General features: G+C 39.5%; 1 protein-coding gene across 5 annotated transcripts in view; it reads left to right on the forward strand.

Moving 5' to 3' along the window:
• Window positions 1-15,126, forward strand: part of MSANTD1 (Myb/SANT DNA binding domain containing 1) — a 45,395-nt gene extending 30,269 nt beyond the window's left edge. For all 5 annotated transcript variants that reach the window (XM_032108015.1, XM_032108016.1, XM_032108020.1 and 2 more), the window contains 2 exons: window positions 4,452-4,736; window positions 13,601-15,126. In XM_032108015.1, the coding sequence (XP_031963906.1) occupies window positions 4,452-4,736; window positions 13,601-13,841 (526 nt within the window). In that variant the 3' untranslated portion in view covers window positions 13,842-15,126. The remainder of the gene's footprint in view (window positions 1-4,451; window positions 4,737-13,600) is intronic.
• The last annotated feature ends 90 nt before the right edge of the window (window positions 15,127-15,216 follow it).

The following is a 15,216-nucleotide window of genomic DNA, read 5'->3' on the forward strand; positions in this document are numbered from 1 at the left end:
TCAGTGTGAATTTGTTTTGCAAGCTCTGCTGACTTTCTCGCTTCCCGGTGTTTCTTACCTCATTTTTTCTGCCTGGCTTGCTCAATCAGGCAGTGATTTGCCCAGTTTCAAAGTGTTTATGTTTGGCTCATCTTGCTCTCTTGTTTCTGGACTATTGCATTCCAGCCTTCATATTGTCCTGTTTCTTTTAATATCCTCCTGTTTCATTAAAACAAACAAAACCCCAACTCTTATCTTTTGGAAGCAAGATTGCTGTGATGAGTTATGCTAATGACTGAGGGCAGTAAATTAATCTCTGCTTCAGACTCCAGTTTTTCCAGGGTTACATTTACCTCAATGCAGGCAAAGGCTCTCAACTGTCTCACTAGGTTTTCTGGACTTCTGGCAGTTGTAGAAAATATACTTAAAAGTTAGTAAATCCTGGAACTTGACATTAGTATTATGAAGGCAGCTATTTGGTTTGTTTTACCAGAAAGTTCAAACATCACCACTATTGCAGTGACTGTTCTCCCTATTTACCTCCACCTGCAGCATTTCTACTTCTCTTCCAAAGGACTGACACTCCCTTTCCCCTTATCTTCTCATCTCTTCCTCTGTTTCATCCTTTTTTCTGTGTGTGTGAGCCAGACTCCGTACAGGTAGATGATTGCTGCTGGTGCTGCTTTTAAGCTAACACAGTTCTCTTGTCTACCTCCTGGTAGAGATCCCTTTTATTTAGCTCAGAGCTATGGTAGGCAGTCAGAAGTAGAAGAATTCGTATCCATTCAGTGTATTGAGAGCCAGAGAACCTGGGTTTATGTAACTGCAACTCTACAGCTCTGTGAGCAGACAATAAACAACAGCTCTTCCTTCAAAATTGTCATAGTTCTGTAAAAAAGGGGGTCTAGGTACACAGCTGAGCTCAAACAACAAAAAAAGGGTACCGACCTACTCAGGCAAAATGCCTGTGCCTGAAACCTTTCCATTGAATCACAGAATGGTTCGGGTTAAAAGGGACCTTTAAAGACCATCTCGTTCCAACCCCCTCCCATGGGCAGGGACACCTTCACTAAACCAGGTTGCTCAAAGCCCCATCCAAACTGGCCTTGAACACTGCCAGGATGGGGCATTCACAGCTTCCCGGGGCAACCTGTTTCAGTGGCTCATCACCCTTACTACGAATTTCTTCCTTATATCTAGTCTGAATCTACAATAAGGTGTTCCTGGACCTTTCTCTTTTCCAGGCTGAACAATCCCAGCTCTCTCAGCCTGTCTCCATGGCAGAGCTGCTCCAGCCCTCTTGAGTATTTTTGTAGCCTCCAGGTTTCAGGAGAGCAGAGGGGCAGAATCCCCTCCCCCAGCCTGCTGCCCATGCTGCTTTTGCTGCAGCCCAGGATAATGTTGGCTCTGTGAGCTACAAGCACATTGCTGGCTCATGTCCAGCCTCTCATCCACCAGCACCCCTAACTCCTTCCCTGTAGGACTGCTCTCAATTTCTTCATCCCCCAGCCTGTATTTAGACCTGGGTTGCCCCAAAAATCACCACAGGGGTGGGTGATTTAATGAAAGCAGATGCAGATAATAAGGCTGAGGATCCTTGGTATCTTTATTTCAGATAAACTGCCCAGATGTCTCAATCAGGTGTGCCTGCAGCAGAGTTATCAGAAATACCAGTGGTAGAAAAGGACTGAGTCAGGAATGATCTCTGAAAGTTTGTGAAGATTGAGGGAGGTTCCTGGGGACTGAAGAAAGGCTGTTGAATCTTCAGAAAAGGCAGGAACAGGAATTAAATGTTCTTCCCTTCAACTCCTTGGAAGATCATTGAGCAAACAGTCTTGGAAGCAATTTCCAGTCATGTAAAGAAAAAGATGGTGACTGGGAGTAGCCAGAATGGATTTACCAGCACTGAATTTACCAGAGTGACCTGCTTGGTTTCTGTTTTTAAAACACTAGATCTGTGGATAAGGGTAGAGCAATGTATTGTCTAGCTTGACAGTACAAACCCTTTTGACACCGTCTCCAAGAACATGCTTGTGTCCCTGCTGGCATGTTATACTCCAGATGGAAGGACTACCAGCTGGGTAGAAAACTGACTGGATCTCTGGGCACAGAGAGTAGTTGTTGGTGGATTGTATTCTGCCTAAAGGCTCATTCCCAGTGGAGGACTGCAGCGATTTGGAACTGTTTAATACCAACAATCCAAAGGAGAAGGTGGAGTGCATGTTCACTATTTTGCAGATGATGCCAAACCGGGGGGCTGCAGTCTGCACCTGCGAGGGCAGGACTGACACTCAGAGGGACCTAGACAGGCTTCAGAAATGGGCTGACAGGGATGCCATCAAATTCAACGAGGACGAATGCAAAGTCCTCCCCCTGGGATGGCCGAATGCCCTGCACTGGTACAGGCAGGGGACGGCCTGGCTGGGCAGCAGCTCTGCTGATGGGGACCTGGGGCTCCTGGCTGACATTAGGCTAGATACAAGCCTGTCCCCTGAGCAGAGTCAGCAGAGTATCAGCTCTAAGCTTGTCCTGCCCTTTTTGACATAATGTTTTGCAGTCCTGAAGGCTCAAACCATGTCCCAAGAAGTCTTAATGCAGCTGCTGGACTTGGCAGTGGCTGAGATGTGCTCACCCCTGGCTTTTGCCATCTCACCCGTGGGGATGACTGACCATGGTGAAAGCACTGCGTAATTGCAATTCAGTTTTAAACTCCATAGCCTGAACACATTGGGGGTTTCAACACAGGCAAGCAAATGTGGCATGTAGGCTTGGCTACTAGCTTATAGTGGCATAATTGATATGTTTTTCATGAAAATGGCCTAAACAATTGAACTAAAAATAATTTATATTAATTGATGGTTGTTGTCAGGCCTGTATTTAGCTATTTTCTGTTTGTGCTGGATGGATATGCATGTATTTGTAGGCTGTGCTTGATATTCTCTATGAAATCACAGCAGTAGGTTGTGAAATATGTATGAAATTAAAATTTTGAATGCATAGAGGGCATAAAAGTATGGATGGCTGTGAGGCTTTGCTTTGCAGGACTATGATGTGCATTTCTAAATAGCTGGAAAAGCTCATCAGACCTTACAAGGACAAGGAAAAAAGAATCCTCAAATGGCTTTAAAATCTAAGCAATCTTACTGCTTTCTTTTCTCACTAGTGGATTTCCCCTTACTCTAAGCTAAGAGTGGTTTAAAAGGGAGAACTTCAAGTTCTCACTTTTAAGTCTGGCACCATTTTTTTCATGTTTACATGTTATTTAATTCTGTCCCTTGCAGGACTGGTGGGGGCAAGATGGATTCTGAGAAGGAAAAACCTGAAAGGCTTCAAGAAAAAGAGGGTGGGCCAGGTGTCCAGGAATAGTTTTTATCCTTTTTTTTTTAAATTTTTTTTTAATTTCCTGCAAATGCAAACCTCTAGCTGTGAGAATCACAGTTGGTTCAGCTTTTTGTTGATTTGAATGAAATCTGGTTTATGAAAATGGAGCATTTGTCATTGGTCTTGCCTTTCCTGTTGTGTTCCCTTCCTGCCTTTTGATTTAGAGTAACAAGATCTGAACTGGGAAAGGCAAATGAAATGAAAGTTTGGGACTCTAGTTGTGCTCTGGAATTTCTTTCAGATGTATACTTCGTCTATATACCTCATTTTATATTTCTCAGTAAAAGAAAATAAAGTAACACTGGGTACCAACTGGGATAGCAGTGAACTTGTCTGCAGACTGAAAAATAAATCTCATAGTAAGATACATGTGAAAGACAAGGTCATGGTTGATAGTCCACTGTAATGTTTTTGTGCATGCTGTTTCTAATGCATCATTAACTGTATTAGTTGGTGTTCTCGCTCTCTTTTATTTATTTTTTTTTTTTGGTAAATTAATGAAATTCTGTACTTTTGCTTACACGGATCTTTATTCTGTAACAAATGAACAGACATCTGTATCTATGGTTGTTACGAGGATGTTTACCAAGGCAATTCAGGGCTTTTAGGCAATACTAGAAAAAGGATATGCATTATATTTATAGCCACTTGTATTCATTATAGGAAATAGATACTCTTTCTTCAAAGCATGGAAGGACAGGGCTGCCCACAGTTTGGTAAAGGCTGTGGTGTGTTGCCTACTCCTGTTGTCAGGGGCTGCTGTCAGATTGGTTAGTTGGGTATTCTGTAAGGGGAAGAAAATTATTCAACCACCAACACAGTCCTGTTTCCATTAGAAGTTGTAATGTTCTTTATTTGTACTGAATTTCATTTGGGGTTTACATGCAACTTTTTATCACAAGTCAAACCTAGGAAAAGAACCTGAAAAGCTTCACTGGAGGTTAAAGAAGAAAAGTGTCTAATTTTATTCTCATTAAAAGCATTCAGTTCAACTCCTAAATGTGACCAGAACAAATGTTTTGAGATACATCTGTATGAAAAGTACTTCTTATAGGAAAACAAGCTTTAATGTTTTGTGCCTTTTCTTACAGGAAATTAAAATGCATGACTGACAGTGAAACTGTGGCACCTGACTGGCCTTACTACAAAACCATTGATAGGATCTTATCCAAAGTGACAGACCACAGCGATGTGAAAATGCATGAAAATCAGCAACCAGGTCCTTCTACATCACAGACAGAGGCCTCACAGTCTCCATCAGCTAAGTCTACACCTCTGTATTTGCCATATAACCAGTTTACATATGAAGGAAGGGAAGAATGCTTTGAAGATGAACATTCAGAGAGCTCATCAAGCTTACTTTCCTACAAGCTGAGGTAGCATCTATTTTCCCCTCTTTTTAGTGTTCTACAGAATGAACCGAATTTGCTGTGTAAAGGGAACACCCTCACACATTTTTCTCTAGCAGCTCTTGTATTTTTTCTGTAAATCGCAAATGAGATCTGTTCCCCAATCTCAGCCACTTTGCTGAATTAGGCCATTTTCTTTATTCCTTTATGAAAGACTGGAAGGGAGTAGGAGATCTGGACAAAAAGTTGTATATTATTGCCAAAACTCAGCATGCATGTCACGGCTCACATCAGGGAGAGTGTTCATAAAAGCAGTACAGGCATGTTCAAGAGAGTCCCGCGGTGCAATCAGAGATATAACATACTGCTTAGATGATTTTTGGCTTGCTCTAGTTCTGCTTTTGATACGAGTATGAAATTTCTCTGGCTTCAGTTATTATTAAAGTGGTGAAAAGATGCAAAATAAATATTTCTATAGACACTGAGAAGCTGCTAATGCAGTTTGAAAGTACATTGCAACATTTTAAATACTATTGAGAATGTAATTTTTTTCAGAGTAAATGCTACTTTGAGATGCAAACATGTGATTCTTTTGTTTTTAATATGATTTGAGTTCCCTGGAAGGCAGCTTTCTTAACAAAAGGCAGGGTTGTACTCTTGGTACAAGTTTTAGACTTTACTGGTCTTATTTTTCATCCAGAGTGGTGTGAAATAAGAGTTGATTACAGTTTTCTGGCAGGAAAAAAGTTGATCCTAGAGATCCTTATCATGAGTCTGTGAGGCTTTAACTGTAACAGTAAAATTACCTGTCAGTCATGCAACTGTAAAGATGCTGAGCTGGAAGAAGAACCAACCAAACAAGTTTGAATTATTAGTTCCAGACCCACTCTTGGATGATTGAAACTAGGGTAAATTCATTCAATCATTCAAGCAAATAGTCCTTGAATAGCTGATTATTTTTAAAAACTTTTTTTTTTTTGGCAGCTGAATATTTATTAGGATGTGTAACTTTTGAACTATAGCAACCTTAGTGTTCACAAGCAATGATTTTTTTTCATCCTAGTTCATTGTAAGTAGTTGATATTCCTGATACACAAACTCATTGACTTTAAGATTTGCAGACTCCACAGTCATGTTTCAGATGCAATAACTTCATTTCCAATTTGATTTACAATAACATTATTTAATATTTAATTAGAAGGTCACATTTCCACAAACGTTGCGGAGTTTATTCACTTGACTAATTGATAACATCAGGTTTTTTAAAGATGCAGGATGTTAAGATTTTTCAGCTTAGGGACAATTCCAGGACAACACAGATTTTGTACCATAAGGAAGGACAGAGGTCACCACACCCGGTTTCACTACAGAACATGGACAACCCTCACAGAAGTCAAGTTAATCAACCCCAAACCCACATCAGTTGTGCCACAGTTTGCAGGTGGACCCCCACTCTCAGGTAGATGCTTTCATTTACAGCTAAAGTGGACTTAAATCACTCAAACCAAATTATTTCTATAGTGATAAGCTCTGGAAAGTTTGGGCTATGATGCACTTTAGTCAGCTTCACATTCGGTAGTTTATTTTTTTAAACTTTGTCGAAGGGAATTACCTAACCTCTTCTAGTAAAAAGTATTTTAACTTTACTTGGCTAAATTTAGAAACTGCAGCACATTTAAATCAAGCCTCTAATGGCACAGGCTGGCTTTCAGCTGGCTGCAAGTCTGGGGCAGGTAATGGCACTCAGTCCTTGCAATGCTGCTGTTGCCTGCTGGGAGTGGCTGCACTGGCTGGCTCAGGATGGTCTGGGAGCTGGAGGGAAGGGCAGGGCAGTTCTCAGGGTGGTGGGACCTCCATAATTTAGGAATGCAGCCATGCTCTCGCAGTCTCCACTACGAAAGAATTTTGTGCAATAGAATATTGTGCATATAATTTAACAGCAAGGTAGGTACACATTTGCAAGTTAAAATAGTCCCCTGTTTTTTAAAAAAGGAGAAGTTGAGCAGTAGATACCACATGAGAGATCAGTGTAATATTACAGGTGAGCATCGTGATTGGATTAAAAATTAGAAGGCACTTGTGATAATGGGGCATGTGTCTGGAAGGAGAAAAAGTGTTATTCCAATAGTCACAGGGGGTTTGAAAAGCTTGTCCAGCTTTCATCTGTTTAATTTAGCCTGATGAATGAGAGCAGAGTAGGGAACCCTTTCTTAGCCAGAAGAAAATACAGTGCTTGCTAATGATACCAGATGGGTTAAAATCACTTAGAGCTGCCATGGTTAGACAAGGAAGTTAATTCTTTTAGAGTTACTAGTGGAAAATTATGAACTGAGGAAGCAATTTTCAGCTTAAGCAATTAGTGTGTCATCCTGTATTTGAAAAACACTTTGAAATAGCCAACAAGAGAGAAAAGAATTAGCATAAAAAGTTTGGGACCACCTTGGCTTTTTTATCAAATCTCTTGCCTCTAAACAGTAGACAGTTGATCCAACAGGTACAAAAAAGGAACTAAAGACAATTCCGGGAATTGAAATCAAAAGAACATTTTAGGTCCTCAATTTCCCTATTTTTGTACTTTACTGTTATGCAAAACAATTACTTTGAAACCTATTTTGAAAAATACACGCACGTCTATATGTAAAATACAGATGTGTTTTGCAGCTGTACATTTTACAACTTACACCACAGGACTTTTTTCTTCCTTAATAAAAATCCTAATGTTATGGCAACAATGGATAGTGAAGAAAACTTTCAAAAGTAGTTCTTTCTAAGTAACTTATAAACTTCTGAAAACTTTCCTGTTATTCCTTTAAACTCTCCAACACAGCTTTAGAGTGTCAGCTTTATGTTTTCCAAAGTATCTTTGAACATAGCAGGAGGCTACTTGGCTATATAAATTGTAACTTAAAAAAAATTCAATTGAATGTTTAGCTTTCATGATAGCAAAAAATGTCAAGTTTTCTACTTCAATGAGTACATACATATTGTTGAGCTAAAAATAGTTGAAACTGGTTTTCTTTGCATTTCTTTGAGTTTGGGACGTTCTTACAAAACCCAAATTTTGCTAGTTAGTGATAATAAAATTAATGTGAGATAAAATTAATTTTTTGTTTCAAATGTGTAGATGAGAAAAACATTTGGAATCCCTTTAAAGGGGCACCTGCTATTTGTTTAGTATTGTTCTAACACTAACACTACTGTACTGTACAAAACATTTGACAATAATAGAATTTTTCTATTATGGTAACAAAATATAATGCAATGTGGTGGAGTCTTGTACTGCAGCTTAAACTTTTAAAATCCAAATTCCTGACACCACTATAAGTGACTTTTTATGTAATTAAAATCGGTGTTTTTTCACCCTGTGGATTAATTTATGGTCGTTGTTTTCATTGTAAAGTAATGACAGAACATAATTGTATGGACTGTGAAAATGCTTCAGAGATTATGTGTTCTGCCATTTCTATTGTACTGAAAATGGGGGTGAAAGAGTTACTGTCATAGATTAAAAGACCATAATAAAACCACTATGTCATCTAGTCTGACTTCCTGTTAGATACCATTTGAATTTGGTTATTCTGATGCAGAGCCCAGAAATGTTATGGAGAGGGTTCTGTGACATCCTTCCCTCAGCAGGGCACTGCTGCACTCAGGAGCCCCCTGTCTCTGCTGTCCTCTTCTTTGTTTCTATGATTTGTTTGATTCTGGGAAGTGTTTTGCTAAATGTCTGGTCTAGATCTGATAAATTCAGAAGATGGAGAATTCACTCTTCTCTTCTTTCTCATGATAAGCAAGCCCGTGTCTAAAACAGTCTCTTTTTTCTAATCTGAATTTAGTGAATGAAACTTTCAGATGTTACTTCCCCTTACCTTTCTTTTCAGTATATCGGAGAACCTTTCAGTGTTTTTTGCTTTCTGGCAAGGTGGTTGTGTGCCATGATTGCACTGTCTTTAGTATTTTTTAATTTTTAAATGTAGATTAATTAATTTGGTCCAGAAGGTTTACACAGGGAGAAAGAGTGAGAATTGGTAACATGAATTAGCCAAGATATGAATTAAAAGAAGTGCATTAAAACTCGGTGATGATGCTAATTTGGGAAGCAACAGCTTTGGCAAAGCCTTTACTATTTCTAAAATTATGCCACGGCTATTTAAATCTGAATGGGCATCATCTACAAAGAAGTTTGAGCTTTAGGCTATGTGCATTATGTAGTGCATCTTAGCTCATTATGCAGACTTGTTATCCTAGCAAGGTGCTTTGCCCAGGCTCCAAGCCATTTTTGTGATTCTTTTCTGTGCTTTACTTCAAGGATGAGCCTTGTTAATTCCTGAATGCATCTGAATGCTTGAATGAGCCTAGTTTACCAGAAGATCCAAGTTGCCCCATCCTCAGTCCTTATGCTCTGAAGATCTTTGTATCATCTCTAATATTAATATTGTTTATTTCCAGATCATTGTTAATTTATTTTTCATAAAGACATGGGTTATGGAGGTCTGCTTGGATTTGTATGTAGCTAAAAATGCTAAAAAGCAAAACAGCAAGAAACAGCTGTTTGGTGTTGAAAGCCATAAATTCCAGGAACTGATGGTTCTGGAGACCTGTTTGCTGTGAAGTAGTCAGAAATTAGGAATTATTGTTAGGGTTTTGTGGAGATAATAGATTTTGATAAACAGAGAACTCTTTGTATTCAACTCCTGCTTCATTAAATATTCACACAGGTCCCTGAAACAAGGTGTATTGGATAAGTGTAAGCAATCAATCAAGGAACTTTTAATTGAACAGTGAATTAAATTGATATTAGGTAGGCAGACAGCAAATGCAGTTGAGACTTGCCTGTTATGTTGCCTGATTCTATCTGGAGGTTTTGCTTTGTTCCCCCTCGTGTCCATTACACACTGTCCTTTCTGCTCAGTCTCTTAGATGAGATGGAGCAATTTCTTTCCCTTGGTTTGCTTCCTTGGAACTCTGCGTGTCTGTTTTAGAGCATAGCATGGAATTATCTTTGTGAGGTTCTGCTTGAAACATGGTTCCAATGCCAGAGGTCTTCCACACTTTGTTCATGTGGTCAGGGGAATACCAGTGCCAGTCTCTTGTAGGTTCCCTGCCGTAGACACTGGAAGCCCAGCAGAAAATTGTATTTTCCTCAAAATCTACCTTCAGAGACCAGGCTTGGCAAAGAGGGAGGTGCTTCTTGGGCAGGTTGTGGATGCTGTCAGGATCTGTTGCACCCCTGTTGTCACAGAGGTGTTGGCTGCACAGGAATGCAGCATGGAGAATGGGCAACAGGAGCTGATTGATGCTACAGCAATTGTCAGTCGTTTCTTACACTTGTGCCTATACATTGGCAAACTAGACATGCTCCTAGCTGAAACCGTTTGAGAATAGTGATGCTGGTCGGGTTACTTGGTGCTGAACCCATATTCCTATCCCTGCTTCCCTCTTTTGTATATATGACGTTGTTATGAAAGTTATTGACAGAGAGGGGTCTCTAGGACACCTAGAACTTCTCAAGAAAGATGTCTCAGTATCTGAGGAAACACTTCAGTATTCAAATAACTCCTTCAGGCATCACTGGACATTTTACATTATTTCATGTTGCGAGTGTTCTTTGCTCGTAAATTAGATTCTTTAGAGCCTTCTTTTGTAGACCCATTCTCAAGAGCTCCCTTTCAGGACCTATTCTGCAAGAGGAGAGGATTGTAAGTGCCAGGTCCTTACTGCAAACTTGTGGGTGACCACAGAACCCTTTCACTGTCAGTCAGTGGAGAGAAAAGGAGATTGGGACCATCACCAAAGCTAGGGGTTTCTGAAAATTTCTGAAATAAATCTTTCTTTTCAATGAAGGCTAATTACCAAGTTGTGTTTGTTACTGTGAACAAATGTAGAGAGTACTTGGGAGACCTTGAAGAATCCTTGTGTCGTTGCTTTGGGGGCACTTCTCTGTGCTGAAACACAATTCTGAGCTAGCACTCTTCAGTGAATCCTTTTTTAGTTATTAGCAGACTGCAGATAGTGCTGACAGTAAAAATTTGCTGCTTTTTTCTCTCTGGAGCTGTGCAAGGCAGTTACTGTCTTGGAGGTATGGTTTCATGTCTTACAGTCTTTTGATGGATTTAACTGAAAAACAGGTAAATCCTTTACAGACTCTAGGAAAACACTTCAAAGATTCTTTTCTCCTAAAAATGAGGCTTATTTTAGATCTTTCAATCTAAATCACTCCATCTGAGTTTTTTATGGTTTTTTTTGTTGTTGTTGTTGTCTCAGTTGAAATTAAAACCCAAATGGTGGCTACTGTTACCAAGAAAGACACACAATACTCAGTGTATCTCAGCACCATTGACAAGCCTCAGATTTTCTCTCTCATTCCTTACTAAGGACCATTCTCACCAGTGCTTACTTTGACAACACACAAGCCCTCTTGTGGAGTGAGTTCTTACTGGTTTCAGGCAAGAGATCTTACCACAGCTGCTTTCTAACACTGTATGGGAAAGAGAATAGAGAATCATCAAGTTTTCAACATTTAAATCCTCTGTGAAGACAAGTTTAAATTCAAAATGTGACTTTGGCTAAAATAATACCACAATTTCAGAAAGTTTCTTGCTCTGCCTACCAGAAAGCATGCATTCTTTGTGAATGTGAGTGCAGTGATGGGAACCTTGGAATAACCGATTCAGTGTTGTCCTTAGACTGCTGTAGATCTTTTCCACTGGCTTGACCTCTTTGAGGACCACATTTGAAGTAAAATTCTGGCCCTTAGAGTTAATGGGAACAAACAAAATTTAGCATCAGCCAAGACCCATTCTCACAAGATTGTGAGACTGTGATGATTTTGGTGATCAGCAGCAAGCTTGACCCACAGTTTGAGCAGAGCCACATGTATTTATTTTATTCACGTTTATTTGATGCTCTAAATCAAATATGCTATATAGAACCTGCAAAGCTGAGTTTATTGTATACCTTCCAAAGTTTTATTTAGCATAAAGTTGATGACTTCTCATTTGCCATAGCACCATTGTGCCAGTATAATGTTGATAAAGTTCTTTGAGTTGTACAGGTAACTTTAAAGTCTTGGGCATTCTGAAAGTCAATGGTCTTTGTTCACCCTGTTAGTGTACATGAAGGAAGATTGTTTTTTTTTTTCTCTATGGATTCAATAGCATTTAATTTAATCTACTTGTTTATTTCCATAGATCTCACCCTTTTTGGGTCACTGCACGCTTAAATGTCAAGGGGCTTGTGTCTTTTTCTTATATTTGCATTAAGCCTTTCAGGTGCTAAGGATTGTTTCTCCTGCTGAAAGACCTGAATGTCACAGTTGCTGCTGCACAAAGCCTGTCAAGTAGGATAAGAACATGAAGCAAATTATGATACAAATCTGCCACAGCTGAGTGACCTCACCCCCACTATCCTTCCTCACATTAATAAAAACCCATTCTGCAAGAGTTCAAGTTATCCTTATTCAAGGATGTCTTAAAATCTGCAGCATGTTGACATGGCATACTAGTCACAACTGTACTATCTCATTATTGCATTTCACCTAGAAAGGATACTGCATTTGGCAGAACACGACTGAGATTGCTGTTTGTGTCAAGGGACTTTGAGATACATCATCAGGTAACTTTGATGTTGGGGACTCCAGTCTGGAGTTACAAAAAGCGTAAATGAAGACATGGACTCTCAGTTGAAGTTAGGAAAGGAGTTATCCAGCTCTAACTGGAGGTTTCTCAGATGTGCAGTACACTTACACATATGCCTTCTACTTGCCCTTCTTCCTCTTTCATATTTTATCATGATTCCTTCTTAGGTTGCAGGTTAAGAGGCACAGATCTGTGTGTGTTCTCACTTGTATGCCATGTGGGGTTACTTCGACTGTGTTGCACTGTCACCCCAAGTTAGAACAGCCATGTGAACTTTACACCTTGAGAGCACTGTCTCTGTTGCCATGTTTATCTCTCTTCCAAAACAGAAACCCAGCATGATAAAGCATACAGGAAACTCTTAAAATATCCCTCAAATTCCACATGGCAGTTCTGCATATTTCAGATGAGGATGTCTGTTGCCTTTCTCTGGACATGCTCCAGCCCCTCAATGTTTTTCTTGTAGTGAGGGGCCTAAAAATTGACAGAGTATTCGAGGTGTGGCCTCACCAGTGCTGAGTATGGGCGACAGTCACTGCCCTGGTCCTGCTGGTCACACTATTGCTGATCCAGCCAGGTGCCCTTGGCCTTCTTGGCCACCTGGGCACACCTGGCTCATGTTCAGACACTGTCAACCAGCACCCCCAGGTATTTTTTCTGTCCTTTCCAGCTTTTATGTTGTTTATAATGTTTTGAGATGGAATATGAAAAAAAGAGTGGTCAGTGTCACTGCTGTGTCTTGGTGCAAGGACAACAGACCCTGAGACTCGTATCTGGAGTGGGACCAGCCTTACTGATGCAAAGCTTTATAAAACAAGCTGTAAGATACCACCACATGTAACCATGCAGCACTTTCTCTGGATTGGGATGGTTATAGCAGCTTTAAAATTGGAGTTTCAATGGCCAGATAAGCCAAAATGTCTCTCCCAAAACAGTGTATAAATTCAATGTGTAAGACATGTCAAGATAAAAAAAAAATAAAAGCCTGGTATTCTGCAGGGGAAAATTCTTACTAAAAACAATGAGATGTAAAATCTCTTTTTCTTCTTTATTTTTTATTTACAATCTGTAACACTGTGCAATAATACATTAAATACTTATGTTTTGGCACAAACTTGAGAGGGAATTTATTGGAGAACACAGGGCTTTAAAAATATGACTAGGTTGTAGCTTGCCCAAGAATATGCTATAGAATTTTGGGTCCTTTTTTTATAAATATGAGTTTAATTTTTAACATTAATATTCACATTTCAGAGCTGAAGAAAGACCAGTTAAGAAAAGAAAAATGCAAAACTGCAGTTTCCAAAAGAAGAAGCTAAAATTAATGGAAGCCATGTTGGAAGAACAAAAGAAGTTGAGTAGAGCTATGGAAGAAACCTGTAGAGAAGTGCGCAGGATTCTGGATCAGCAGAACATCATTCAAGTTCAAAGCTTACAATTACAGGAGAGAATGATGAATCTACTGGAGAAAATGATCTCCAAGTCTAATGTGTAGGTTCCTTTGTGAATGCCTCTGAGATTACTATTGCTATTATAGATAACCATTTATTGCACACCATATGTGTGTCTGTTGCCATATTCCCAGGTTTTCCATGGAAATCCAAACCCTAGTGTAATCCTAGTTCAGCAAAGAAAACAGATAATGCAGGGCGAGAGCTATCCAGTATGATAAAATTAGTGCAATATATGCCTAAGTTGAATTATTTTTATACAGAAAGGTTAAGGGATAAATAGCTCGGGGAACTGAAGTACTATTTATGCCTACGTCAGGTATTGTTTTGCAAACAGTGGTGTTGCATTTGCTTCACATCAAGGACTGCAGCTTAATCTGTTTTAGGAGAATGAAATAGTGCATTTCTAAACATGGTTATTGCACCTTGACTTTGCTGATGATTAAACCCTGTTTTGAAACATCTGCCTGATTGTATAAGTGACCTATGGTTCTTGTGAAGAGCTAGTTGGGACCATGAGATACATAATTTTAAACTCCATGCCTGATATGAATAGTACTCTAAATTATAACGGTAAAACTAGTCTATTCAAATACATCTTTTGATATAAAAAGAACCCCCCCCCCAACCACCTTACTATATACTGAATACTAAAATGTATAGAAGATACTTGAAGTTGCTTTTGATATTAAACGTCTAATTTTTTTTCTTTATTAACTGGAATCTGTTGACTTAACAAACAACCAGCAATGAAAACTTTCATTTATTCTCTATCACAAAAGTATTGTACTGTGTGTATATACATATATATAATGTCTATCAAATGAAATAAAGAAAAAGAAGAAACTTACTGGTTATTGCTGGGCAGATAGTATGCTTTGGGACAGCAGAGGATACTGGGAATGATAACCGCAGTGAGAGGTTCACAGTTACTAATTGCAGTGTAAAGATCCGCTGGGCTGATGCCCAGAATGTAGAACTGGAAGTCACGGCGAACACTGAGCAGCTCCCCAGCAGTATTTGCCGGGGGCACAGCTCTGGGGGAGCAGTTTATGTTTGATGGGGCTCTGTCAGGCAGATGGACAGGGATGCACCACACGAGGGAGCCGCAGGCACAGAGGATTTTACCCAGGGAGCTGAGATGAAGCACCAGCACGCGTTTGGCTCCTCCATGAATCATGCCATTGAAATAATCTTTCACTTAAATTCGAAAATTGGCCAGCAGAATTTCCTATATGCCATTTCCTTTTGTGTTCTCCTTAAAAAACGTATTTCTGCCGGTTTTACTGTACAGGCAAGAGCAAAGGTTGAATTCCAGTATAGAAACTATAGAATTAGTACAAGAAACTCAGGCCTTTTCCATTCTCGCTATTGAACAATGTCCCCTCTTGAAACTTTGTCTTTGAAGGTGTTTGCATT

The sequence above is a fragment of the Corvus moneduloides genome, chromosome 5 (assembly GCF_009650955.1).
Source record: "Corvus moneduloides isolate bCorMon1 chromosome 5, bCorMon1.pri, whole genome shotgun sequence".
NCBI classification, from domain to species: Eukaryota; Metazoa; Chordata; class Aves; order Passeriformes; family Corvidae; genus Corvus; species Corvus moneduloides.